General features: G+C 51.6%; 4 protein-coding genes across 7 annotated transcripts; 1 reads left to right on the top strand and 3 right to left on the bottom strand.

Moving 5' to 3' along the window:
- Positions 1–281: 281 nt before the first annotated feature.
- Positions 282–6,694, bottom strand: SEC13 (SEC13 homolog, nuclear pore and COPII coat complex component). Its single transcript, XM_066195748.1, has 9 exons — positions 6,610–6,694; positions 6,296–6,340; positions 5,213–5,328; positions 4,627–4,778; positions 3,945–4,078; positions 3,040–3,173; positions 2,444–2,564; positions 1,508–1,654; positions 282–1,144 (listed from the first exon to the last, which is right to left on the bottom strand). Exons 1-9 carry the CDS (start codon positions 6,610–6,612, stop codon positions 1,034–1,036), a joined length of 963 nt encoding a protein of 320 aa, XP_066051845.1. The 5' UTR covers positions 6,613–6,694; the 3' UTR covers positions 282–1,033.
- Positions 6,695–6,852: 158 nt separating this feature from the next.
- On the top strand, positions 6,853–20,734 carry LOC136296574 (cullin-associated NEDD8-dissociated protein 1-like). Of its 2 annotated transcripts, none has more exons than XM_066195746.1 (15): positions 6,853–7,115; positions 9,206–9,349; positions 10,554–10,708; positions 11,125–11,248; positions 11,891–12,147; positions 12,762–12,867; positions 13,937–14,082; positions 14,245–14,537; positions 14,904–15,045; positions 15,630–17,135; positions 17,499–17,594; positions 18,273–18,442; positions 18,556–18,720; positions 19,029–19,136; positions 19,317–20,734. In XM_066195746.1, exons 1-15 carry the CDS (start codon positions 7,048–7,050, stop codon positions 19,542–19,544), a joined length of 3,708 nt encoding a protein of 1,235 aa, XP_066051843.1. In that variant the 5' UTR covers positions 6,853–7,047; the 3' UTR covers positions 19,545–20,734. The 2 variants fall into 2 exon arrangements, with proteins under 2 accessions (XP_066051843.1, XP_066051844.1); XM_066195747.1 differs by lacking the exon at positions 6,853–7,115 and adding an exon at positions 9,972–10,042 and having other exon boundaries at positions 9,265–9,349.
- RPL32 (ribosomal protein L32) lies at positions 20,728–22,598 on the bottom strand. Its single transcript, XM_066195749.1, has 4 exons — positions 22,490–22,598; positions 21,845–21,945; positions 21,455–21,636; positions 20,728–20,905 (listed from the first exon to the last, which is right to left on the bottom strand). Exons 2-4 carry the CDS (start codon positions 21,938–21,940, stop codon positions 20,776–20,778), a joined length of 408 nt encoding a protein of 135 aa, XP_066051846.1. The 5' UTR covers positions 21,941–21,945; positions 22,490–22,598; the 3' UTR covers positions 20,728–20,775.
- A 587-nt stretch (positions 22,599–23,185) lies between these two features.
- On the bottom strand, positions 23,186–26,607 carry MBD4 (methyl-CpG binding domain 4, DNA glycosylase). 3 transcript variants are annotated; one of them, XM_066195586.1, is made up of 7 exons: positions 26,299–26,607; positions 25,570–26,081; positions 24,868–24,942; positions 24,436–24,570; positions 24,057–24,206; positions 23,525–23,628; positions 23,186–23,391 (listed from the first exon to the last, which is right to left on the bottom strand). In XM_066195586.1, the coding sequence occupies exons 1-7, from the start codon at positions 26,604–26,606 to the stop codon at positions 23,314–23,316; spliced, it is 1,362 nt and encodes a 453-aa protein (XP_066051683.1). In that variant the 5' UTR covers position 26,607; the 3' UTR covers positions 23,186–23,313. The 3 variants fall into 3 exon arrangements, with proteins under 3 accessions (XP_066051683.1, XP_066051681.1, XP_066051682.1); XM_066195584.1 differs by having other exon boundaries at positions 25,297–26,081; XM_066195585.1 differs by lacking the exons at positions 23,186–23,391; positions 23,525–23,628 and having other exon boundaries at positions 24,076–24,283; positions 25,297–26,081.
- Between the last annotated feature and the right edge of the window lie 37 nt (positions 26,608–26,644).

The following is a 26,644-nucleotide window of genomic DNA, read 5'->3' on the forward strand; positions in this document are numbered from 1 at the left end:
TTTCTTCCCTTATGACGAGTAAAGTTGTAAGAGCAGAGAAGGGAAGGGAAGCTGGCACTGCTTTCGTTCTCCCTGCGAATGGCCAAGACCAAAAGAAGAGCAATGGTTTTGTAAAGCCTTCTCGTGATCTACCATTACAGGAAAAAAAAAAATCACCAAAAAAACCCAAGCTCTTGCAAAGATAATTACATGGATGGGAAGATGGGACTGTGGCTTGGCTGAAGACAGACTGCCTTGAAAAAGCAGTCCTGTGAAAAGATTATTTAATACAGCACACCAGGTTTTAACCAATAGGATTTTATTCTGTTGGTATCTCAACCAAAAAAAAAAAAAATCCAAACAACTGAGGTACAGTACAGAAGTGTGACTAAAAAAAATAAATCTTCAAACCATGGTTTGATTTGTTGATGTTGGTTAAATAACCCAGTTTGAGATTATTGTAAAGCAGAAGACATACGCATTCCACTACTCCTTTTCATCTTCAAGAAAGCAAAGAGACTTTCCCCTGGCCAAGCACGTTATTTTCAGAAAGACACAAGCACAATGTCGCTGGTACCACCAGGGCTAGCTAGCACACTACCAGCTAACCTGAGAACTCCACCAGCCCTTTCCCTCACTTGAAACAAAGCTCTGGTCTTTGAGGGCACAGAGTATTTGTCCCCTTGCATAACGGAGTTCACACATTGTTCTGACAGCTTCCCCCCTGTTCTGTTCAAGTGCATGAACTCTGACCACAGCACATACAATCAAATTTCACCCCTAAATCAGAAAAGCAGGGAGTAATTCCTACAGTATCAAGGAGTAGTATTAGGCACAGTACTTGGCTATACTGTTTACCTTACATTTAGGGAATGTGAATTAAGGCTGATTATCAACATATTGTAGCCTCCCAGTAATAGAGTGCTCATAAAATCGGGTAATTGTTTCCCATGTTCATGTCCAGTTTAGATAAAATCAGTTCTCATCCAGCTGAAGACACATTGCAAATCAGGGACAGTGATCACTTGTTGCAGCTGGAGTATTCCTTTGTGCATCACTGCTCATTCTGCTGCCCTTCTGTCACAGCAGAGACTCCTCCTTGGCCCTTGTTCACGTCGCTGATACACGCCCACAGTCCGTCCACCGACTCCTTCCACAGTGTCACCTCAAAAACAGAGCAGGAACAGCTTTCAGCTTTAAACACATCCTGTTTCCCCTTTCTTTGTAGCTACCACAGCATGGGTTTGGTGATAGCCTGCAGTCGTATGAGGAGAGTTATGTGAATTGTCAGTACCCCACAAAATCAAGTTCAACCTGCATTTCTGCCCACCTGTAAGGACTCAGAATGCAGTGCAAGTAGTTTTCCAAAGGTTAGGGTCTTCCAGCCCTCTTGATTAATCAGAAGATAAAACATCCCCATTGCAGCAAAGGAGACTCTATGACAGCCTTGTGTTAAACATGTGATAACAGTCTCAGCTCCTCTGGAAACAGCGTGCAGAGGGGTAAAAGCCAAGGCAGCAGTACTCACTTTGTTGTCTCCTCCAGACACTGCAAGGATATTGGCAGTGATGGACCAGCTCACATGCCAGACAACATCATTGAACTTGTGCAGCAGCTTTGGCGACCAGGAGTTTCCAGAGGCATCATCACACGTCCAGATAAACACTCGGCCATCCTGCAAAAGCACAGAGACCAAGCTGGCTGGGCACAAGAAACATAACGCTGATTTGCCCTTGGAGCTACACTTCCAAATCACAGCTCAGACACCACACCCTTGATGTGTCTGCATGGATTTGTGCTCAGCATAGCAAGGAGGCTGCCTCCTTGCTATGTATAAAGGCAAGGCAGGAATACAGCACTGATGAGAAAAACTACCAACAGTGACTTGCCAATACCAGAGAAGAGCCCCCAAAATACCTATATATCAGCTGAAATGCTTCCCCAGAATGAGATTTTGTTTTCCAGTCACATGGTAGGAGCTCACTAAGTAGTCTTCTTGATATTAAAAAAGAGAAAGCATTTACAGCTTTGCAGCAAGAACACAACAATTAATATATGAAGGCTGAGGACATCAGAGCTGATTGACAGTTACTAGAAAACAGTATTTTTACAAGGAAGTTCAGTAAATTTTATCCCAAAACACTAAAATATGACATTAGTTGGAAGGTCTTCCTCTTAGCGAGACCATCCTGCTCATGATTTTCAAAACAAAAGTCAGTCTGGTACAGAGGCACACACGCACACATATAAACCTTTGTCCAGAAATGCTTCTGCTGGGCTTCTGAGGTTGGGAGGAACAGGAATCAAAGCCTCTTATGCAGAGGCCCAGATACAGCAAAGGATTGCCAAGAGGACCTGCTACAGCAGCTCTATCCCTACAATTCCTTTACTAGAGAAACGGGAAGGAAGCACATGGAAGAGAGGGCACCAAGTGCCTGCCTCTGTCGCTCCAAAGAAACCTCACCTGTGAGCAGCTAGCAATGGTGCTGGTTGGTAAACCTATGGATGGAGCCCAGGCCACATCTCGTACCCAGTCACTGTGAGCCTCCAGCTTCTGCTCTTCTTTCCACTGACCCTCTTCTTCCCTGAAAACACAACTATATAGTCAGAAGGGTTGTGGCAGCATCCTTCATTATCTCATCCCCTGCTGAGGAGGGCTTTGGACTTGTAATATTCAGACTCCTTGTTCATCAATACAATACAAAGCACAAGTGTTCCCCACTTCTCCAAAAATCCCTATGGCTTAAACTGACTTAATCCCTTGCAGGGGACAGAAAGCAGCACAGGTAATAGCAGATAGAAATCTGCTATTACCAAAGTGGTAACCAAAGACCATTAGAAAGCCACCCCTGGAGACGAGATCACACAGGGCTGGCACAAACTGCAAGAACCATGGAAGATATTGTGCATCACTAAGTTTCTATTTTTACAACACTTCTCTAAAACAGTAATTCGAAGATGATACAATAGAGATGCTGAAAATACTACTTGAGATACTACCAGGGACACTCAAAGCCCAAAGCCCAAGTGTCAGGTTTTATCTGGCGACAGGGTACTTACTTCCAGATCTTGACCAGGTTGTCACAGCCACCAGACGCAAATCTTTTGATGTAGTTTGGCTTTTGACCGGAAGGTTGTTCTATAAGGCTCCCCGGGACAACAGCAGGAGCCCAGCTAACTGCATTACATCCAATCTAGTCAATGAGAAACATTACTGTTAAAAGTTGCTTATTTTAATTAACTAAATTAATAGATAAAGGCTGTTGAGGAGTTGAAGAACAAGTAGCATACTCTCTATTGAGAGTGGGGAATAAGCCCATATCAGAAAAACTGAAGTCTTCCAGAATATTGGATGAATATCAGAAGAATAAGAAACCCAGATGCAGTCCAGCCTCACTAAGGCACTTACTCAGAAAGACTGAGGTAGCTAAGGGTATTGGCACACAAAATAGTTCATCTTGGATGTGTAAATAGGGGAGACAGAGACAGAAGCTGCAAAGACAAAAGGCACACACAGTTGCTAAGATTTAGGAATACAGGAGTAGAAGGAACCTTTGGTCCTAAGCCAAATTTCCTTCTACTGGGGTGCACTGCCATTAGCTTATCGCATTCTGCTTAAATAAAGATCTCCACAATTTTGGGAAAAGCAGTGTCCCACAGTTTTTCCAGTTGGTGGAGGTATTCTTAGGACCAAGGCCATTTCTTACCAGGCAACTTTCAGCACTGTGTTTTACAATAATGCCCAACAAACGGGCATTGCCAGTGCTGTTTAGTGAACTTCATCATATTTCCACTTCATTTTAGTGACTAAGAAGTACACCTGCCTACTCTGGATGAACGTAAACTATTCTTGTTTCACATAATTTCATTGCATTTCAGTATTTATCTAGTCAAGTCTCTGAGGCATCACCTCAGTGTTATCTGTAGCTCTGGGAACTCCGGGCTGCTCCAAAGGACAGACTCACCGTGTGTGCATTGCTGATCTTTTTGACTTCCCACTGCCCATCACCCGTGTAGCTCAACAAGGAGATGGCCCCGTCAGAGCTCCCACAGGCCAGGATCAGTCCATAGTCGTGTGGTGCCCAGCAGACAGAATTCACTGCGAAGGGCAAGACAGACCAGATTACAGCACGGGGAACACCTAAAACTGACCGACCAATGCACTGACTGGTATCAGTGGCACAGTCACCAAATGCAAGTGGCTTTGAAAGCCGAGAATGAGTCAAATTGGCAAAAGCCAACCAATTAGCATTGTTTACTGAGTAACAGATCTGCACTGGGAGGGTAAATCATCTGAAGACAACAGTTTCTATTTTAAAACAAAAGACAGCATGATAAATGCAGTTTTTCTTACTGGAAACAGACAGTATTTTCCTCAATTCAGTTCCCTGCCATCTTTATTTGAAAGCTGGCTTATTTGTGTAACAACACCTATGGATACACGGTATGAATGAGTAGTGGGTTATCCAGTAACTGAACTTTAGGGAAATGTCCTGTTAGTGGTGAACAGATTTACACTCTCTTCAGTTCTTATCCTTTTTGAGAGACGGCTTTCTTCCTTAACACTAACAGATCTATTTCAGTCTTACCCAAATCCCCTCATCTCCCCAGTCTCACTTCCCAGCTCCACACTCCAACCCTCCATACCTGAAGAATCATGTCCTGTGTACTCATAGGTCTTTTCCCATGTGCCATTTTCTTCCTTCCAGATAATAACCTTCCTGTCATAGGAACAGGAAGCCAAGATATTCCCATACATAGGATGAGCCCAGGCAACCTGCCACACAGGACCTTCATGCCTGCAAGAAATAACATCATTTGGAAAAGCTGAGAGAACCCCCTTCCAGCTGCAGCTGCCTCACGGATCACTTGAGATTGTGAATCACTGTTCTGGGAGGGATTAGAGCTCTGACATAAGGAATGGGTAATGCTAAGATGGCAATGTTAGTGCCCTGACACGGGGCTCTCACTGTCACAGAAAACAATTCCAACTTGAATTACTACATTTTACTTCTTGAAAATCACAGGTGCAAAGTACTAAATGAACGACCAAGCCCCACTGTGTCTCCCACTGGGGCTCTGTCCACCCGCCCCCGCAGCCCTGAGAAGTTGTTCAGCACAGTCTTGAAGGAATTCACCCTGGAATTCACCCTGCACTTCGTGCTGCCCAAGGGCAAGAGGACAAAGCATGAGGATTTTGCCCTGATTAAGCTCTCCTGCTGCGACAGCTCACCCCCTCAGGTCAGCAATGAGGATCTGCCCCCCGTTGCGAACGTCGAAGATCTTCACGGAGCGGTCCGAGGAGCAGGTGGCCAGGCGCGTGCCGTAGTAATCCATCTGAGCATCGTGCTGCAGGGAGAGCAGGAGAGCTGCGCTCAGCACGGCGTGTCCGCCTGCTGACTGACCCCCTGCAGCACAGACACCCCAGCCCCACACGGCGCGGCCAAAGGAACCCCTTTAAACTGTCCAGACATGCCACAGAAGCTATTTGTTTCCCCAGCTGCTTCTTCAATCACTATATAAACACTACACAGAAGAAATCCAGAGAATTCTGGGCAGCAACTCACAGCATCTTCATTACAGGGAACTCAGGCTGCTGACTACTAAGCAGTGACCAGTTATGTATTTCTGTTTCTTAAAATATAAAGTGGGTGTACAAATACTGCTCTTAATTACGTCTGAAACTTCAGCATCACAGAACCACAGAATCATGAAGGCTGGAAAAGACCTCCAAGGTCACTGACTACAACCTTTGACCAATGATACCTTGTCACTAGACCAGAGCACTGAGTACCACATCCAGTCACTTCCTGAACACCTACAGGGATGGTGACTACACCACCTCCCTGGGCAGCCCTTTCCACAGCCTGACTGACTTTTCTGTGAAGAAATTCCTCCTGAAGAACTAGGCTCACCTAACTGGGCTCCTCCTTCAACAAATTACTTTGAAACCTTTCTTCCTACCCAGACTAATACATCTACTCCCAGAAACATCCACATAAAGGAAAACCGTTTTTATCAGCCAAAGTTCTGTACCAGCAAATATACACACATCTCTAATAGTTCACAGGAACGGGCAGAAACAAGCCTGTACATGAAAGTTTAGCTCTTAAATCACGTCCCCTTTCCTCCGAGCCAGGTTTTCCTCTCCACACAGTATAAAATGGCAAGATCAGGATTGCAGACGGCATTCTGCATCCAACACCCCACGAGTGCGCTCTCACACGGGCACACACACGCAGCCCTCAGTGCTCACAGGGCGCCCCAGAGCAGCTCTGTTACCGCAGCCGCCGGAGCAGCTCCCCGGCACACTTACGATCATGTCCTCGTGGGACGTGTCCACGGTGTTAATGACCGACACCTGCGGGGAGAAGGAACACAAGGAGCTCAGCGTAGCGACTCGCGGCCGCGGCCCCTGGAGCCCCAGTCCATCCCCGGCCGCCCAGCCGGAGACAGCAGCTGGGCCGGCTGTACCCCGTGCCGTGCCCGGGCTGCCCGGGCCGCGACGGGAGGCCGCACCCGGCTGCGCTCGGGCCCCGCACCGGGACGCCGCCGGTTTCCCGGCCCCGGCCCCTGCCGCCCCGGCCGCCGGCGCTGGCCGCGGCCCGTGCCCGCCCGTCCCCGGCTCACCATGGCGGCGGCGGCCCCGCGCTGCTCCCGGCCCGGTCTCTGCCCGCGCCTTCAGACGTGGCACGCCGGTCCGCGCACAACCGGCCCCGCCGCGCCCCGCCCGCCTGCGACGACGTTCCGCTGGTGCCGGGTTCCGGGGGCGGCCGCTGCCTTGGCTGGGCACGAGAGGGCGAGCGGCGGCAGCGGGGCTGCCCTGCCCTGCCCTGCCCTGCCCTGCCCTGCCCTGCCCTGCCCTGCCCTGCCACGGGCGCCCCGAGCCGAGACCGCCGAGCGGACAGAGGCAGCGCCGGGGCCCGGACAGAGCCCTTCATCGGCAGGGCCGCCGCCCCGGCCCCCAGAGCCGTCCGGCCCGGCTCCTCCCGCCGCCTTGGGGCCCCTGGCACGGAGCGGAGCGGAGCGGAGCGGGCGGCGACCCCGGGCCCCACAGAGCCCTCCGCCATGGCCAGCGTCTCCTACCACATCTCCAGCCTGCTGGAGAAGATGACCTCCACCGACAAGGACTTCAGGTGTGGCACGGCGGCACGGGCCGGGCCGTGCGGGCGGCGGGGGCCCGGGGAGGAGGGGGCTGCCCGGAGAGGGGTCCTCCGCCGCCAGGAGCCCGTGTGCGGGCACCTGAGGTCTGCATCAGCTTCGTTTACAGGGCTTCAAGCCGACTGTGTCCTGCCTGAGGGGGGAAGGTAGAGAAGCCAACGGTGCTCCCCCCTCCCTCGCCTAGATTGGTGCCTGATGAAAGTGGAAGGGGGAATAAGTCTGGGCAGCTGGACTTCAAGTGGTTATTTGTTTTGTGAATAAAGAACATCGTAGCAGAAATGCTTCTAATTTGTTTGGATAGTTTGTGAGATAGTCAGTGCATTGAAGGGGTGAGTAGACCCCCGTGTCCCTGGGCGATGAATGCTGCTTATACTGGCTCGGCTTCGGCTGCCTGGAGAGCTTTTTCTGTGTGATGGGAGAATGCGCCTCCCTAATAGGACTGAGATGCTTTTATTTCTTTGTTTATGTCAGCAGAAAAGTTGACATCTTTTTAGGGCTAGGCGGATGGCTTGATGTGTAAGGCGCTCTATGAAAAGTAATTAAAACTGACGTGTATGAAAGATGTCACTCCTAAGCATTGTTGGTTCTCCCAGTACCACCCTGAAAGCTAATGTTTGGGCCAGACTTGGTATTTTGAGGTCTCAGAGAGGGGTTAGTAATAGCATAAAAGTAGGTTGATTTTTGTAGAAGCTGCTGATGGATGTTAAAATAGATACTTTAGAGAGACATCAGTGATGGAGCAGTTTTACAAAGAGTTTGTTCAAAGAATTTACAGTTAGCACTCCAAACGAGATGTGCCCAACACTAGGCACAGGTCATGTCACAGAGGTGCTGCAGGGCCACTTCCTCCCAGCACATGGCCAAACATGATCTGTTACAGGACCGAGTTTCCCTTGTTCCGCTGACAGCTGGATCTGTCTGTGAGATCGCAGGTCCTGGGGCAGGATGGCAGCAGGCAGCCAGTCCAGAGCTGGATGTGTTGCTGCGGAAGGCTCTGTTCAGCCTGTGGCCATAATTGGTCATGCTGGTTCCACACAGGCACTGAACTGCAGAGTGCCGCTGAAGGGCTCCTGCAGAATCAGAAATAGATTGCACGTTAACATCTTAGGGCACATCACTGCTGTTTTCTCACTCTGGGTTTCAGGCTGGCTATGGAACACCACAGCAGTCCCTTGTTCCAGATGTACCTCATTGCTGCTCTGGAATGGGCTTGCAGACTGAAGCCTCAAACGGTGACCTGTGCATGGGAGCTCTTATGTGCTGAATGAGTGACATCAGAGCCTAATTTAAAAACGAGCTTTCATTTTGTAACAAGAGATTTGAGGGTTCCTGTTAGACATCCATTCTGTGCAGGGCTAACATTGGAAAGCAGCTAGCACACGATAGCCACACTGAGATTTCTTAGAACCTCTGACTCCTATAGCAGCACCTGTTGCATTTCCTGCTCCTGGGAAAATAGATACTTTCCAGAATTTCTCAATTTCCATTTTGTTCCTGTTAGAAAACTGACTGTCAGTTGGGTCTTTGTTTTTCTTTCTAATCTGGTGTGATAAATACTCGATTGGTGTTGCTCACAGCAACCTAAATATAGCCTAGTACACATCTGAGGTGTAGTTTGCATGGAGTCATGACTTTTTTTTCATTTTTGAAAGTGATAGGGCTTGTCCATGTGTGGGTTCATACTATCAGTGCTAAGTTATCCAGAAAGAACAAAGCTAGATGCATTCTTAGACCCTTAGACCCCAGACTGCTTCTCCTAGGCCAGGTGAAAAATTGGTGAAAAAAAAAATCATGATTTTTTTTCTGGCATAGTTAGACATCTTAATTTAGGCACAGAGAAGAAATACACATGCTGAGTGCCACTTCTAGAGTTTTTGTTTATGTGACCCCTGTTAGGTAGTTATCTGCTTGTAAGATAGTAGTAATTTTCCTTTTTCTTAGACAGTGTTGTAAGTTACTCTTTGGTAGTGTGTTTTCATACAAGCACCAGTTGCCAAGTTCTGTCCCAGGTGATGCATTTGTGTCTGCACATCATCCAATCCACTTTTTCCCTGTGTCCTTTCAGGTTTATGGCCACCAATGACCTGATGATGGAACTGCAGAAAGATTCAATAAAACTAGATGAAGACAGTGAGAAAAAAGTTGTGAAGATGCTTTTGAAATTGCTGGAGGACAAAAATGGGGAAGTACAGAACCTTGCTGTCAAATGGTAAGAGCCTAGACAGCAATAGCCATGTTCCCTGGCTGATGAAACCATCTCAGACTGCAGTGAGTGTGTGAGAGCAGAGCCTGGCCCTTGACACCTCCCTCAAGCTTCCTTTGCCAGGGGCTTTGCCCTCACTTGCAGGCACTGCACTTCTTCTGTAGACACTCACAAGGGGCAGCAAGAGATGATTTTGGAAGTACTTCAGTGTTCCTATTATAAACCTTACCACATGGAAGGTGGATCCCTAAGATTTTATTGCTTCAGGGAGAAGCACAATTTAAGATTTTGGTCATCAAGCTTTTGACCTTTCTCAGGCTTTGAAATCCAGGGCTGAATTTCTCCATGAATCTGTCTTTGATAGCAATGGTACTAAACATGTACAGCCCTTATAGGCTTTAATTTCAGGTCCAAATCCTTCTCTTCAAGGGAGTTTTCATTGAACTTTATAATGCACTTGGATTTTTCCCTGCCTTTAGTCTGAGTGCAGCCTGTGCTGTTGCTTTGCCTTTGACCATTCCCATATTTTTTTAATCAAAATGAACGAAAGCAGCAGGTTCCTCTATTAGTGAATCTTCTGATAAAGGGATCCTGCTGCTGATGTGTTCTTTCCCATCTCTTTCCCCAGCATGGCTAAGTGGGCGTGTTCAGTCTAGAAATGCCATTGAATGGCTCAGTTCACCCCAGGGCTCCAGAAAGGTGGGCCATTTAAAGACAACTTTGGGTTCCTCTATTTTTTCCTGCTGTGGATCCTATTCATATTCCCTTTTTTTCAACCACATGCTGCTTCTATCCCTGTTCTTTTGCTGTTATCTTTGGCCCTTTCTTTTTGATTCCCACTCTCCTGACTTTTTTTGGCCCTGCTCCTGTCTCTGCCTGGTTTGGGTTGGTTTATTCTGGGTTTTAAAGCAAAACAATTGGGCACTGGGCAGAGGACAAACTTCTCAACTTTTTGGCTGTTAATCTCTGGTTGTATCTGCAGTAAGTGCATACTCATTGCAGTCTCTCATCCATCCAGAGTGTGATAACGAGGAGGCCTCGAAATGGAACCAGGAATATTTCCTTTCTGTGCCTAAGGAGGTGCTTAGAGCGGAATGTCAGTCATTCCCAGATAGGTGGCCAGGGTCTTTAAGAAGGAGCAGTGTGGCAGTTTGAAGGACATGGACAGTGGGATTAGGCCCCTGATCCTGACTGGGTTCTCCCCCCGCAGCCTGGGCCCGCTGGTTGGCAAAGTGAAGGAGTACCAGGTGGAGACCATCGTGGACACGCTCTGTACCAACATGCTGTCCGACAAGGAGCAGCTGCGGGACATCTCCAGCATTGGCCTCAAAACGGTCATTTCTGAGCTGCCACCAGCTGCCACAGGTACACTGTCTGTCCCATTTGTCCCTGAGGAACGGGGAGGCACAGCCTTTGGTAACGGGGAGAATGTAGAGTCCAGAGCCTAAAAGTTACCCATTCTTTACTCACCTGCCAGAAGACAAGAAATCAAGAAATCAAGAGGAGGGACCACAGAGCTGAGGTATCGATGGGATGAAAGATGGAATGAAATGAAAACCTGAGCTGTATTTGGGACTGTGTATCCCCCAAATGCATCAGCTTTTCAGGGGATACCTGAGGCTCCCAACAATAGGATTTCCCTCTGCAGACATCTCATTAATCTGTCCTGATTAGATCTCCCAGTGGTGATTTCTTTTTTCAGTGTACAAGGGATTGAATGGTTCCCAGCAGCAAAAAGACTCCTTTTTAACTGATAGCAGGGAAAAATACCTCTCTTGCAGGTTCCACCATGACAGCAAACGTGTGCAAAAAGATCACAGCCCAGCTGACAGGAGCCATTGGCAAGCAGGAGGATGTGTCCGTGCAGTTGGAAGCTCTTGACATCCTGTCAGATATGCTGAGCAGGTACCAGAGGATTTCCTTCTGGCAGCTGTGCATAGAAGGGGGCTGCAGGGATGTGTCTGCTTTTGATTTCTTTATTTCCCTAATCCTATTATTGGGACTCAAAAACACGGGATTTGGTTGGCTGCTCCTGGGGAATATCTGAGTAGAGCAGGTCCCCAGCAGGGATGAGAAATAACATGCCAAGCCTTTCTGTGCTTGGGAATGGCAGTGCCTCTGGTGATGGATCCCACAGAAGCTTAGCTCACACAAACGTGGAAGAGTGAGGGCGAAGCAGGGAGGTTTATTTTAGCCCTATGAGCCCATCACACATGCTTTTTTTTTTTCCCCTGGCTGCCTCTTGTTGCATAAGTCAGAGTGACAGTGTCGTATGTCATCTGCATGCAGGAAATTATTAGCACACCCTTGGGTCATCCAGAAGGACACAGTCAAAAACTCCTCCATGATGGAGACAAATAACCTCTCCCTGTGTTTTACAGACCAAGCCAGTGTTCAGACCAAAATGACAAACCCCCCCTTCTCCTCCCCCTTCCCACAATGTGCATGAAGTCTCCATAGCTGAAGGATTTTTAGATTTGTTGCTGCCAAGAGGACTTTTTTCTGAACCTTTGAGTTTCACCTTGTGCCTTGTTCTGTTCACTGCAGGTTGGGAGGAACACTGTACTCATTCCATTCCTCCATCCTGACATGCCTGCTGCCCCAGCTGACGAGCCCCAGGCTGGCAGTACGTAAACGGGCCATCATTGCCTTGGGGCACCTGGTCTTGACCTGCAGTGGAAACATCTTCTCAGAGCTTACAGAGCATCTGCTGGCAGAGCTGAAGAGGAACGAGTCTACATCCACCACCAGGACGTACATTCAGTGTGTGGCTGGCATCAGCAGGCAGGCTGGGCACCGCTTAGGTAGGGTGAGCAGCTTGAAATGGTGCTGGGAAATGTACGTGCATTTTAGAGCAGCTCCTCTTAGTGGTAAAAGAGGAGTGCTCATTGTTCTTAATGTATTAGTGGCTTGTGCTTGTGATCCCCCCTGTGGTTCTGGTCTGGTTCTCTGATCTCCACTTGGAAAGGAGACACCAGGGTATCTCACCGGCTGCCCTTCACTAGTGACTTAGGATCTTCTTCTCAAGATCTTGCAGCACTTCCCTGGTTTGAATTAATACCTCTATGAACTAGGTCAGTGGATTCACCCCCCTTTTAAATGACAGAGGGGATGGCAACGTATTGTATTACTTGTCTAAAAGACCTGCCAGAGTTGAGATTAGGTCCTAAGAGATCTCTAATCACAGCTCTTCCTTTGACTGAAATGCCAGCAAGGGGCTGCAGACAGGGAGCAGGGATCAGCTGCTGAAAACCAGCACAGCTGGTTTTGATGGGCTGCTGGCTCCCAGCCCATGAGGTCTGGGGCAGGAATGCTCTACCAGGCACAGGAAAGAAGTGGCAGGTGGCTGAGGTGTCAGCTGCCCAGGTGAGTGAAGGCTGGAATGGTTTTTCATTGCTGCTTGCTTTGTCTTTCCCAGGAGAACACCTGGAGAAGATAATTCCTCTGATTGTTCAGTACTGTAATGTGGATGATGACGAGCTGCGAGAATACTGTTTCCAGGCCTTTGAGTCCTTTGTGAGAAGGTGTGTACCCTGGGGGAACGCCTCTGCACCATCCAGTGCATCCCTGTCCTCCTGGCGTAAATATCCATACGTTCAATATCCTTGAAGGAGGGCCTTCCTGCAAGTATTCCTGTTAGGAAGACAGTTCACATACAAAATTTCTTCTGCACATGCAGGCTTGGACTGGAATCAGGAGCTGCTTTACCTCAGCATGTGAGGCTGTCCTTCTGTATTGGTTTTGCAGGAGTGGGAGTTTTGCTTGGCCTTGGAGTGTTCCTTAGCCAGAGGGAACTGCCTCAGTCCTGGTGCATGGAGGGAGCTGGAGGCAGGCAAGGGAGTTGGGCAGAAGAGCTGCTGAGCTGCAGCTCTCCTGTTGTTTGGTCAAACATTCACTGCTTGGAAAAGGAGCCCTGCAGAGCTGCCGAGGTGTTCTCCCAGGAAGGGAGGATTCAGCCAGGGTGTGGGGGTGTGAATTGACACATACAGGTAACCAAGGGCCACCATCAAACCACAGCTGAAATGCCAACAGTAGGTTTATTTCATTGCCTTGCTGATAACGCTGGGTGACAGACACATGGGGACACAGGCTGGGTTTGGCTTAGTTATCCCTGCTGAGAGAAGGGCAAGGGGGCTTGCTGCCTGCCTCACTCTAACCAAAGGCTTCGTGCATGTCTATGGGAGTGTATTATCTCTCCACAGGAATTGTACTTCTGAAAACATGCAGAGGATATAGGTATGATAAATTGACTTTTCCCACACTGACATCTTTAGCATTCCCAGCTGCAAGACCACTTTGGGCAAAACTATTCCCTCCTGCTTGTCAAGTCTTCTGGTTTTAACTCAGTCCTCCCAACAGGGTGAAGGCAATTGATATATTTATTTGTCCTTATAGAAATTATTGCATCCTCCCCATAGGGGAATGTGGCCTTGCTTCATGCACAGTAGGAAGGAGCGTCTTTGGTTTAGCTCATGTTATCAAAATGTTCACATGCCCTGTGAAGCACTTTGTGATCCTTTTGAGATTAATAATACTTGGATATTTAAAACAGCTTAGTCTCTGATTAACTCTTAAAATTTTTGTTTGTGATAGGTGCCCAAAGGAAATGGACCCTCACATCTCGAGTGTGATGGGGCTGTGTTTGAAGTACATTACCTTTGACCCAAACTACAACTATGATAATGAGGAAGAAGAGGAAGACATGATGGAAACTGAAAATGGGGAGGATGAAGAGCAAGGTGCCTGCTTGTGAGGATGGCTGTGCTCAGCAAAACACGGGGTTAACATTTCTCCCCTTCCTGCTTTCTCCTCCTGGAGAGGGCAGCTCTGAGGATCAAGTGATACTTTAGCTCCTGTTTTCTCCTAATGCTGCACCTTGTTTCCCCTTGTGTTGTTTCTAGAGAGCGACGACGAGTACAGTGACGATGACGACATCAGCTGGAAGGTCCGCAGGGCTGCGGCCAAGTGCCTGGAGGCCATTGTCAGCAGCAGGCACGATCTCCTGCAGGACTTCTACAGAACTCTCTCCCCAGCCTTGATAAGCAGGTTCAAAGAGAGGGAGGAGAATGTCAAAGCTGACATCTTCAATGCTTACATCTCCTTGCTGAAGCAAACGCTGCCTACCCAGAGCTGGCTGCACTCTTCCAATGCCTCTGGCAAGGATGACGTTCCCCTGACAATGCTTCAGAACCAGGTGTGTGAGCAGGAGGCTCCTGGGTTAAATCACAAAGCCATGAGGAGTAGGTACTACTGCTGCCACCTTGAGCATGTGGCTAGCTGAAGGAGCCCTGGGGCAGGCATCTAGAGGGGTGGCAGTTTACTGGCCCAGGGGAAGAGTGCTGGCACAGCACAGGAGCATGGGGTACAGCCAGCACTGCCCTGGCATGTGTGCAGGCTGGGGCAGGGTGGCTTCTGGGTGAAGTGTCTGGCTGGTGCCTTACTGCAGCTGTTGCTCAAGAAATTCATTGAATAAACTCTGGTAGAAATGTACCAGAGTGAGCCTCTGACAGCAGCTGGTTGACTGAGGTGTCCCCTTCTTATTTGGTTCTCCAAACTGCAGGTTCCCAGCATCGTCAAGGCCTTGCACAAGCAGCTCAAAGAAAAGAGCATCAAATCAAGACAGGGTTGTTTCAGCCTTCTGACAGAATTGGCCAGTGTTCTTCCTGGCTGCCTGGCAGATCATATACCTGCGCTCATCCCTGGTAAGCTTGTCTGTGGTCTGGGGTGGAGCAGCAGGCTTGGCAAAATCCATTCTGAACACGTGCTCCTTGCCTGTGTGTTCCAGTTTTATTCCTGTGAGTTATTCTGCTCAGCATTAGGACAAACACAAGAAGTTCTGCTCTGTGCTGATGTGCTGAACAGCTCCCAGATTAAATCCGGCCTTTGCACTGAAAGCCAGGATAAAAACATCAAGTTTGTTTCCACAGTCCCTTGAGAAGATGCTTTTGGGAGGGCCTATTCCAGCCTCCTCTGAAAGCAGCTGGAATTGTGCTGTTACCACACTGAGATCAGAAATACAAATGTCATTTCCTTTTGCAAAATGCAGTGGGGCGTTTGAAAAAATTCTATATTGACTGATTCTTTAATTTGCACCACCACATTTTTCTCTGAGCTCTCTGGCCTGTGGGCTTCCAAAGCATCCCACTGCTGGAAGGCTCAGGTCCCACCTTTGCTTTTGGTGTGATTGTATAGTGAATATGAGAAAAGTCTCCTGTGATTGTCCCTGGCTGGATCCATGAACCTCCTTCTTTGGGAAAAGTACGACATTGTATTTTCTTCTGCACAGGTATTGTTTTCTCCTTGGCGGATAAATCCAGCTCCTCCAACATGCGGATCGACACACTGTCCTTCCTCCATGTCCTTCTCTGCAACCACCAGCCTGAGGTATTTCACCCTCATATCAAAGCCCTGCTGCCTTCTGTTGTGACCTGTATTGGAGACCCCTTTTATAAGATCACGTCAGAAGCTCTGCTGGTAACTCAGCAGCTTGTGAAAGTTATCAGGCCTTTGGACAAACCTTACACCTTTGATGCCAAGCCCTATGTGAAGGACCTTTTCCCTGATACTCTGAAGCGGCTGAAGGCAGCTGACATCGACCAGGAGGTGAAGGAACGTGCCATCTCCTGCATGGGACAAATCATTTACAACCTGGGAGATCATTTAAGCACTGACCTCCAGCCAACCTTGAATATATTTCTGGAGAGGCTCAAAAATGAAATCACCAGACTGACAACAGTCAAAGTATTAACCTTAATTGCTAGTTCTCCACTTAAAATAGATTTGAGACCCATCCTAGGGGAAGGTCTCCCCATTCTAGCTTCTTTCTTGAGGAAGAATCAACGTGCCTTGAAACTGAGCACTCTGAATGCTCTGGACATCCTGGTGAAGAACTACAGCGACAGCCTCAAGCCTGCCATGATTGAGGCTGTGCTAACAGAGCTCCCTGTCTTAATTACTGAGAATGACATGCACGTGTCCCAGGTGACCATCACGTTCCTCACGACTTTGGCCAAAGTTTATCCATCCTGTATCTCAAAGATCAGCAGCTCTGTCCTTGAAGAAATCTTTCAGCTTGTCCACTCACCTTTGCTTCAAGGAGGGGCCCTGAACGCCATCATTGACTTCTTCCAGGCACTGGTGCTGACAAAGACGGCTGCCATGGGTTACTCAGAGCTGCTGAAGCAGCTGACAGCACCCGTTTACTCCTCGGGTTCGGCCGGGGCCTCGCCAACGCTGCACAAACAGGCGTATCACTCCATCGCAAAGTGTGCGGCAGCCCTGTCCTCAGCCTGCCCAAAGGAAGCCCCTGCCACAGTGAACCAGTTTGTCCAGGATGTGAAAAGTGCCAAGTCCAGCCCTGCTGTTCAAGTGCTGGCTTTCCTCTTCCTGGCAGAGGTGGGGCGCACCACGAACCTCAGTGCTCAGAGGGAGCTCAGAGCCGTCATCCTGGAGGCGTTCGCTTCCCCCAGCGAGGAGGTGAAATCCGCCGCCGCCTACGCGCTGGGTAACGTCAGCGTGGGCAACCTGAAGGAGTATCTGCCCTTCGTGCTGAAGGAGATCGGAAGCCAGCCCAAGCGGCAGTACCTGCTGCTGCACTCCCTGAAGGAGGTCATCAGCTCCTCCCCAGCTGACAGCCTCGCGCCTTACGTGGAGGGTATCTGGGCTCTGCTCTTCAAGCACTGTGAGTGCACAGAGGAGGGCACACGCAACGTGGTGGCAGAATGCCTGGGGAAGCTGACTTTGGTGAACCCTGATGAGCTGCTGCCCCGGCTGAGGAAACAGCTGTCAGCAGGTAATGGGTAGGGAAATGGCCAGCGCAGGGAAATGCTGCCTTTTGATGGAAATCCGTTTTGTAAATCGTTCGTGGGTACAACAGGGGGCAAAGCCAGTTGAGAGGAGAGCAGGTAACAAGATGGATCTCTCTGCAAGGGTGATAAGAGGAGCACTGGTCCACACAAGAGCAGAAAGGTGCTGGGAACAGGGACTAGACAAGGAGATTGTGCAGGAGCAGATTCAGAGTTGATAAGAAGAACCCTCTACTCCCTTGTCTTTATAACACGTGTAACAGGACCAAGGGCTGAATATGTACCAGAGAGTTACAGCAGTGATTTTCTCTCTTGATTTTTCACTGTTTTTCTTCCTCTCTTCATTGCAGGCTCTCCCCATGCCCGGAGCACCGTGGTTACTGCCATCAAATTCACGATTACAGACCAGCCTCAGCCCATCGATGCTCTCCTGAAAGGCTGCATAGGTAGGCTGGTTTGGACACGGGTGTGAGCTGGGGGCATGAGAGGTTGGGTGTTGTTAGCAGCTCAGGGATTTTCCACTCTTCTGTGAACCTCATCTAGTCCAGTTAGATTTTATCAGTGTTTCTCAGCTTTTGGGATTAAACAGCAACATGGTACTGTGAGTCCTTGCTAAATGCACTGTGCCTGGGCATGTTTTATTGTTTTTTAGAGTGCTTAAGTTCTTTCTGCATTTAAACTCAGAATTCCAGCATCCCACAAAAAGGATCTTCTGAAGTATAACCTACATGAGGAGTGTTTGATGTCCAGGGAGCCCACACATGGATCTGCTGTATAAAACTGGCCCTTCTGTTTCAGAGTTTGATCACATGGGATCTAAGCAAGAAAAATCCCCCACAGTTCACTTGAATAGCAAAGCTGCTGATTTGACTTTAGGGTGAGGTAGCCAGTCACATGTTTGTTTTTATGCCCAAATGCAAAGGATAGTCATGTTTCTTTACTGTATCCCAAATGGAGGGAGAGAAAGCATCTCAAATGGTTGACAGACTGTGCCACTAATTATTTTACCATAAATGCCCTCATAACCAGCCTCCTTGAAATATACACCAATATTCTTTTAAAATACTGCAAAAATATTACAGCCTGTTGGCTGCAGGACTGACTGATGTGTTCTTATCCCACAGGCGACTTCTTAGAAACTCTGCAAGATCCAGACCTGAATGTTCGCCGTGTGGCTTTAGCCCTGTTTAATTCTGCTGCTCACAACAAGCCTTCCTTAATCCGGGATTTGCTGAACACTGTCCTACCCAGCCTGTACAGTGAAACTAAAGTGCGGAGGGAGCTCATCCGGGAGGTAACTGGGCTGGGCTGGGTGCCACACGGTGACTCACAGCGGCCTGTGAAGCCCAGGTGCAGCTGTCCCTCTGTCTGCTCTTTGGTGACAGCTGTACTGTTGTCTTGGTTCAGGTGGAGATGGGGCCGTTCAAGCACACAGTGGACGATGGCCTTGATGTGAGGAAAGCCGCTTTCGAGTGCATGTACACCCTGCTGGAAAGCTGCCTAGACTGCCTGGACATCTATGACTACCTGAACCACGTGGAGGACGGCCTGAAAGACCACTATGACATTCGGGTACGTGCTGTGCCCTGACCTGGCACTATCTCAGTGGGGCCTGGGCTGCAGTAGGGCTGTGTATCCCCACAGCCCCAGGCCAGGTGGTGCAATGTCCCCAGGGCTGTTGGCCCTTTGCAGACACCTGCAGCACAGTGCACACCTGGGCCAGCTGCAGCTCCAGCCCCCTGGCTGCCAGGGCTGCGTTTTCAGCTCTTAGCAGAGCCCCTTGCGTGAGTGCAGAGGAGCTCAGCAGAGGGTGGGTACAGCTCAGCCTGTCAGCAGAGCTGGGTGCCAGAGAACCAACAGTTCCCTCCCCTCGTGGCCAGATGCTGACGTTCATCATGCTGGCGCGGCTCTCGGTGCTCTGCCCCAGCGCGGTGCTGCAGCGGCTCGAGCGGCTGATCGAGCCCCTCCGGGCCACCTGCTCCACCAAGGTAAGAGCAGCACAGAGGGTCCTGCCTCTGCTCCTGCCCTTCTCCCTCAGTGTGCCAACCCCCCGCTTCCCTCCCTTCCACACCTGGAAAACGCTCTGCTGGTCTTTGCTGCTGTGTTGGTTCTGTGCCTGTATGGGCTTTTCTAAATGCCAGCGGGAAAACGGGGCTTTGGATTTGCAGGTGAAAGCCGGTTCAGTGAAGCAGGAGTTTGAGAAGCAGGATGAGCTGAAGCGCTCAGCCATGCGGGCCGTGGCTGCTCTCCTGACCATCCCTGAGGTGGAGAAAAGCCCAGCAATGGCAGAGTTTTCATCCCAGATCAGATCCAGTCCTGAAATGGCATCACTTTTTGAGAGCATTCAGAAAGATTCTGCTTCCCTCCCCACCTCAGAGTCAATGGACATGAGCTAAGGTGTTTTTCCCCAACACCCTTCTGCCTTTGGGATGCCCAGCCAGACACCAGCTGGGTTGGAATAAATGCCGTTGAGCTGCTCTCCTGCCACAGCCAAGTCCAAGTCCCTGGGCAGCCACAGGAGAAACTGGGGATGTGTGTGAAATGTGACAGCTGGACATGACTGGCTTGACCCAGCCGTACTCGTATCAGACACCTCAGAATTGGAATGAGATCTGAGATCAGGGGAATACACCCTCATGTAAGGGAGAAGCTGAATATTCCCATTTTTTAGGAAGTTTTAAGGGGTGCACAAAGCAATCACAGTTGTGGTTCCATGAACAATGGAAACTACTTCCTCAAATACTCCTTACTGCAGTACAAAGGTTTTTTAATCACTGCACATGCACTTTCTACCTAAATTGCCCAAGAATGCATTTATAGTGTTGAACTAAAAAACATGGCTAAAAACCGGCAGCCATGCCTTCATTAACAGGTTCATCCCACAGGCCTTTTGCAGAAGCTGCACAGGGCAGGGGGTTACCCGACACCCCCACCCTCCTCCTGAGGCTTCAGTTTGGCATTTGGGCAGTATGAAGCTTTGTTGCTTGGCTTTCATATTTACGGTTTTGACTGCAAAATACCTCAACCATCTTCCCCACGGGACGATTAGTGACTGCTCCAGTGACAAACCCTGCTTAAAGCTTTGCACTAACACTGGCTTCTCTCCCCTTGGAGCACCTCAATGTTGGTGTCACCAGCCACAAAGGTCTACTGGTCCTGGTCACACATCAGCAGCAGGCATCTGTAGGAGCACCAGTGGTCAGTGTCAGGAGCCAGGGGTGCAAGCACACAGCCCATTGTGGCTGCTGTGCTCAAATCCTGCTTTGTTCAAGGGAAGATGCCTTAAGAGACAAAGGTTCTAACAGCCAACTAGAGGATGAGGCCATCACGACACACTGCTCTAGGCATGAACTGCTCTGTGCTTTCTTCTCTCCTTTGACAGAGTGGATGATGTGAATAGTATTTATAGTGCTGTGTGAAAGGACATCTGTTGTCTGGGTGGTATGGAAAATAAAATACCCTTGGGAAGCTGCGTGCCCTGAGTTCACTGACCATGACCATGACACTGCTCCTCGAGTGCCCCTGACAGCAGAGCCAAACACAGGCTAGTGCCCCTTCTCTGCCCATGCAAAACAGCACTCGGGTTGGACTGAGGCTTTATTAAATACACCTGTGCTGCAGAGGCTGCTACTCGTTCTCCTCGCTGCGCAGTCTGGCGTTGGGGTTGGTGATCTTGATGGCGAGCTGTGCGGCTCTCTCCACGATCACCTTCCTGTTCTTGGAGGACACGTTGTGGGCAATCTCTGCACAGTACGACCTGTGGGAGACAGACAGTGCTGCAGCAGAGCCAAGGCAAAGCCCCCAGAGCCATCCCACCATGGCAAAGAGTCGGAGCTGTCCTGCCAGCAGTACTGGGACACATCTGAGCACGGGGACAGCACTGCACGGGCACTGAACCGTGACTGCCACCCCTCACCAAGCCTGACCCAGCTGGCATGAAGCAGGAGCTCCCCTCCAGAACAGCTCAGCTTTTCTTGTGAATGCCTCAGTCAGAGGGAGTTGTTAATTATTGTTCTTACTACTTGGTAGCAAAAACAAGCACTGGAGCAGACTTGTGCCCAGGTCTGACCCAGAGCCCCAGTTCTCACCGTGGTTACCAGAGACGTGGCACAGCCTTGCTTGCCACCGCTGTGTATTTTTGCCAAGGGGATGAGACTGCCAGCCCCAAGGCATCTCTGTGCCCCCACCCTCCAGGGGCACTGAGGGAATCGTGATGGCATCTGTGCTCTCAAAGGCAACGACTTCTCTCATTTCACCCTGCCCATGCCACCTCTCCCAGGTGGGAGTACTGGCCCCAGACACTCACTTGTTGCTCATCATCAGCACTTCCAGCTCTTTCACATTGTGGACCAGGAACTTTCTGAAGCCCGTGGGCAGCATGTGTTTTGTCTTCTTATTGCTGCCGTAGCCGATGTTGGGCATCAGGATCTGCCCCTTGAAGCGCCGGCGCACTCTGTTGTCGATGCCTCTGGGTTTGCGCCAGTTGCGCTGCACAAACGCAGAGAACAGTTACAAAACAACCTTACCCTGAACAGGGCTGGCCTGAGAGCTGCCCAGAGAGCTGCCCGCTCCGGCCTCCACACCCTCCCTGCCCGGCTGCTGCAGCCTGGCACCATCCTGCTGGGCCGTCCTTTACCACCTACACCAAAGGCACCCCAAAAGCTCCTGTCCTCGGGAACCGGCAGCAACTCCTCACCTTGATCTTGACATAGCGGTCAGATTGGTGCCGGATGAACTTCTTGGTTCTCTTCTTGACGATCTTGGGCTTCACGAGAGGCCTGAGGGCAGGCATGGTGGCTGCGGGACAGAGTGGTGTGAGCGAGTGGCGTGGCCGAGGTGCGCTGCAGCTCCCCGGGCCACGCGTGTCGCAGACTGCCTTCCCCCGGGGGCCACGGCGGGCCGGCGAGGGAATGGGTCTTCATCTGCTGGGGCTCTGCCTCCCGCCTCCGAAGCTGGCAGAGCACTGGGAGCTCTCCAGATGCGATCCTGGGAGGTGCCGCGGTGTCGTCCCCGCGGCCGTGCCGTGCTCCTGCCCGGAGCCCGGCGCCGCACACCGCCATCAACAGCGACCGAGACCCCTGGGCTCCGCCCGCCCCGCTCCACAGGCCCCGGCCCGGCCCGTGACCGAGCGCGGCCCCGCCGCCCGGGAAGGGGCGCGGGGGAGGCCCCAGCGCCGCCCGTCCGGGGTGGCCCCGGCAGGCAGAGGACCGGGCCGGGCCGCGGGGGCCGCTTTCCGCGGCCCGGGGAAAGGACGCGGCGGAGGGAGAGGGAAAGGGAGGGAGCGGGTCCGTGCAGACGCGCCGGGGCGCGGATGGCCGCGGATGGCGCGGCCGGGACTCACCGGTGCCGATGGCGCCTCCACCGCGGGCCCGGCTAAGAGAGGGCGGGGCCCCCGCGCAAGCGCTTATGGGACACGCGGGCGGTCCTGGCAGGGGCGCGCAGCCGGGCACCGGCCACCGGGCACCGGCGAGGCGGCGCGGAGGGCAGGCCGCCGCCGCACCAGCAGCGAGGTGGCACCGGCACGGAGCTTCAGTCCGGCGGGGGCGCCCCGATCGGTGCTTCCCGCCCACCGCCGCCACCAGCGGGGCTCGTACGAGGCGGACAGGACCTGTGGCGTCACACCGGCGGGCTGTGCCCGCCAGCCGCTTCCGCCAGTACGAGCGGCGCCCGGCGGGGCCGACTGCGGCGGTCCCGGGCCCGCACCGGCCCCTCCACCGGCCCCGCCCGAGGCTGCGGCGAGCCAGAACCCGCCTGGGCCCCTCTCCTGCCGCAGCGACACGGGGCCCGGCTCCGGATGAGAATGGGAAGGCTCCGGTTCCTCCGGCGGCACCGGGGGAGTGCCAGGGCCGCGCAGCGGGCGGTGAGCGGGGTCTGCTCCCTGCTCAGGCTCTCCCCGTCAGGCCCTGTCCAGCAGCAGGGAGACCAGATCCCGACTGCTCCGGCCCCGCGGGAGGTGACGGTGGGCACTGCCTGCCTGTGCCCCAGCCCGGGGAGGCAGCCGCGGGCACAGAGCTGCACTGCAAAACAAACAGGCACTACAAAACAGGGACACGTTTATTAAAAAATCACCAGTTACCCCAGCCATGACAGGACACAAATATTTACACCCAGAACCGTGCGGGCACCCGACGGGAGGCGGTGGGGCCAGGTCAAGCCCTGCTCCGCTCAGTCGATGCTCAGCCTCTCCCGGTTCTCCCACAGCCACGTGTGGTACACGTTCAACTTGTGGTCCTGTGGCTGCACCTGAAACACGGGGAAAATGTTGAGTATTTACGAAAACACCTTAAAATACCTCACTGTTCCAACACTGTGAGTGTTGGTTTTCCAAAGCCAGGGGCTCAGTGGGCACAGTGGGATGCTCAAGGGCACCACCCACCTCCTTCCATTCATTGACGCAGAAGATTCGGTAGGAGTCGTTGCCGTACTTGCCAATGCCGTGCAGCTCGATGGGGTACCGCCACGCCTTGCTCAGGTACTCACCTGCAGGGCAGGGCACAGCACTCAGCTCCTGCACACACACCCCCTGCCCTCACTGCTTGCACACAAGGAGCAAGTTTTAGGTGTTTCCTGGGGAGTGCATCCCCAGGGGCCTTCTGCAGGTCACCAGAGCAGCCCTGAACAGAGCCACCCTGTAACAGTGCTGCAAACACAGCAGCAGTGCTGCGGGTGCTGGGGTCTCCTCCAACACACTTCTGGTCTCCTGCAGAACACACTGTGGCTGGCATCCCTCTCCCAGTTCAGACTGGGATCAGCAGCTTTGCCTGTATGACCCCAGTGGATCCCAAATGCTGCACAAAATAACCCCCAACCCACCCAAGAGAGGAGAAGCCACAGAGCAGTGTTTAGATCAAAGATATTTGTCTTTTGCAAGCATAACCAAGATTGTTCCAGATGTCAGGAAAACCCACCTGAGAACCTGATGATGGTTTTGGCTCTGAGTTCATAGAGGCCAAGAGGTTTGAGCAGCTCTGACATCTCTTTCCAGTCTGCAGTCCTGGCTACCTCAGGAGAAGGATACTTCTTCAGGAACTCCCAGAGCACTGGAATGGCCATTTTCCCTGGTGAAAGAATCCCATGAGCAGGAGGCTGGGATGGAGTTCTCCTTCTGCACTATCCACATGCGTTCCCAAGTGAGCTTTTCCAAGGCAAGGTACCAACTAAGGATTATTATTTCACAGTGACACAAATTAAAGTAGTTTCATCCATTAATGCCTTTAATATTGGCAGCTGTTTCAGCCCTGTAACATCTCCCAACATTTACACACCTACTCCTGCTACTCTGCTTACCTGAAGTTTTGTTGAGAAATATGGTGGCAATGAGTAGCTTCCATGGATCATGGAAGAGTGTTTCTTGGATGAGATTGAAAGGAGAACGTGGAGGAGTCCATTTCCTGAGGGCCTTCCTTCTGGGTGCGCTGAGGGCTGTGCAGGGGCAACACAGGAACATTTACTAGACAGGAAAGGATGGCTTTACCTATTTAATGAAAAAAAATTAAAATGAAGACCTCGGAAGCATTTTTGTGGAGGCACTGTGCGTAGATGGAGCCATGGCAGTTCCCACACGGCCTTTACAGGGCTGTGGGGACTGTGTCCCACTTGGCACAGCTACAGCCAGTGCCAAGCTGCAAGGAATTTTCCACGTCATCACTTGATCCTGAGCCATCCTATCCCCTCCCCATAAAAAAAAAAAAAAAAGAAGTATTTCCCTAAATGCAATACCTTCTTTGCTGTATTTACTGGAAAAATAGGGACTCGTTTTCCTTCTCTCCACTTGTGTTCGCGGGACAGACTCTTCTGTAAAGAAACAAAACTTCAGCATTAGGAGAAAGGACCAAGGATTTTGCTGTCATGTTTCACACACCATTTCTGCTTTATGCTGTGATGGAAACAGAAGGAATTCTTCTCATGTACAGAACACAAATATACCTTAATTCTCCTCCAGATTATTGTCTGACACCATACAGCTTAAGAGTATGGCACAGTAAGATTCAGTTTTGAGTAAGTCTGCATTAATTTAAATGCTGCTGGATAAAAATGAGATTTGAATGTCAGAGCAGCTTGACTGAAGCAGAACACGTGGCCTCAACAGTCAGGAGAGGCCTGGGCAGAACGTGAGGATTGGGATCACACTCTGCTCTGCGCACGCACCTGGTGACATTCCGACTGCTGGGAAGCCTCTCCTGTCCCAGGGCTCAGCATCCACCTCGGTGCCAGATTTACCATTCTGCCTGCCCAGCTGCCCTGGATCGGGCACTTCCCCTGTCTCCAGTCCGGAGGATTTCCCCTCAGACCTGGCAGCAGGTGTGTCCCTGGGGCACGGCCCCTCCTTGGGCAGGTGACCCAGCTCCCTCTGTGAGCCAGCCACTGACCTCAGCCTGGACATTCCTGACCGAGCTTTCCCTGCATCCACAGGGTCAGCACCTGGATCACCCTGCCTGTCAGCTCCACGGGTGTCTGTCTGTCCATGGCCCCTCTTGGTCTCCCGTGTGTCAGAGATTCTTCTCTGCCTCTTGCTCTTGGGGTCACCTTGGTTCCTCCTTTCTGAGCCCTTCCCACGTTTCCTAGTTTGGACACTTTTCCCATCTGCCCCCTTTCTTTTCGTTTTCAAGCTCTGCTCTGGGTTTGCGCCTTCTGTTACTAAATCTGTGCTTTCCACAGCAGATGGAGCATCTTCCAGGTGTCCATTCCCAGCCTGGATGTTCTGAGTTCCAGCCTCAGCACCATTCTGTGCATGGAGCTCCTGCACTTCGCTCTGACAATTCTCCTTGTCCAGGTCAGTCCTCGCAGCTCCCGTGCCGTATCTCCTCAACCCTGAGCGTGCGCTCCCTCGAGGAGTTGTGAAATCAAAATCTGCTGCTCTCAGTGTTGTCTCCCCGGTTTTCTGTAAATACTCCACAAGTGCTCTTTTTGACCTCAGCTTCTTCCCTTCAGGGCTGTGATAGGAAAGGAAAGTAAATTAACAATGATCCTCTCGTCCTCCTGCTCTTTACATAAAAATCTTCAACAATACATAAAAACAACCCCAAAACAAAGGACAAAAGCAGTTTTCAGGATGATGTGCGGGCACGGTTTTCAGGGTGATGTGTGGGCACATTTCTGTGGTCCTGCCCGGAAAGGTCACACGGAGCTCATTGACAGCCCCAGACTCACCTTACGAAGTACACGTCGATCCTCCCGGCCGTCCTGCCCGCCCGCCTGAGGCTGCTCACCCGCTGCCACCCGCGGGGGACGGCGCTGGGCCCTGCCGGGCCGTGATCCCCGCAGCCGGGGCCGGGGCCGGGGTCCGAGCCGGGGCCGGGGCCGGGGCCGGGGTCGGGGTCGGGGTCGGGGTCGGGGTCGGAGCCGGGGTCCGAGCCGGGGCCGGGGCCGGGGCCGGGGCCGGGGCCGGGGCCGGGGCCGGGGCCGGGGCCGGGGCCGGGCTCTGGGTCGGGCCCTTCCGCCGCTCCCCGCGCCGCCATTTCCCGCGCGCCGCTCGCGGCACCGCCTCCGCGCCCCG

This window comes from Chamaea fasciata, unplaced genomic scaffold (assembly GCF_029207755.1).
Source record: "Chamaea fasciata isolate MVZ Bird 193981 ecotype frontalis unplaced genomic scaffold, bChaFas1.0.hap1 SCAF_13, whole genome shotgun sequence".
Classification (NCBI taxonomy): Eukaryota; Metazoa; Chordata; class Aves; order Passeriformes; family Sylviidae; genus Chamaea; species Chamaea fasciata.

Bases quoted from the DNA above. Each gene is read 5' to 3' on its own strand.
- SEC13 (XM_066195748.1), bottom strand. The intron at 5,329-6,295 runs GTAAGTGTGCCG...CTCTCCCTGCAG, and splicing joins CGTCCCACGAGGACATGATC to CACGATGCTCAGATGGATTA. The intron at 3,174-3,944 runs GTGAGTCTGTCC...CTCATTGACTAG, and splicing joins AGATCAGCAATGCACACACG to ATTGGATGTAATGCAGTTAG.
- LOC136296574 (XM_066195746.1), top strand. From the start codon at position 7,048: ATGGCCAGCGTCTCCTACCACATCTCCAGCCTGCTGGAGAAGATGACC. The intron at 14,538-14,903 runs GTGTGTGAGCAG...TCCAAACTGCAG, and splicing joins TGACAATGCTTCAGAACCAG to GTTCCCAGCATCGTCAAGGC. The intron at 17,136-17,498 runs GTAATGGGTAGG...TCTTCATTGCAG, and splicing joins GAGGAAACAGCTGTCAGCAG to GCTCTCCCCATGCCCGGAGC.
- RPL32 (XM_066195749.1), bottom strand. From the start codon at position 21,940: ATGCCTGCCCTCAGGCCTCTCGTGAAGCCCAAGATCGTCAAGAAGAGA. The intron at 21,637-21,844 runs GTGAGGAGTTGC...GCGTTTGTGCAG, and splicing joins ACCGCTATGTCAAGATCAAG to CGCAACTGGCGCAAACCCAG. The intron at 20,906-21,454 runs GTGAGTGTCTGG...TGTCTCCCACAG, and splicing joins GTGCTGATGATGAGCAACAA to GTCGTACTGTGCAGAGATTG.
- MBD4 (XM_066195584.1), bottom strand. From the start codon at position 26,606: ATGGCGGCGCGGGGAGCGGCGGAAGGGCCCGACCCAGAGCCCGGCCCC. The intron at 24,943-25,296 runs GTGCGTGCGCAG...GTTTCTTTACAG, and splicing joins AGCAGTCGGAATGTCACCAG to AAGAGTCTGTCCCGCGAACA. The intron at 23,392-23,524 runs GTGGGTGGTGCC...CCCGTGTTTCAG, and splicing joins GCGTCAATGAATGGAAGGAG to GTGCAGCCACAGGACCACAA.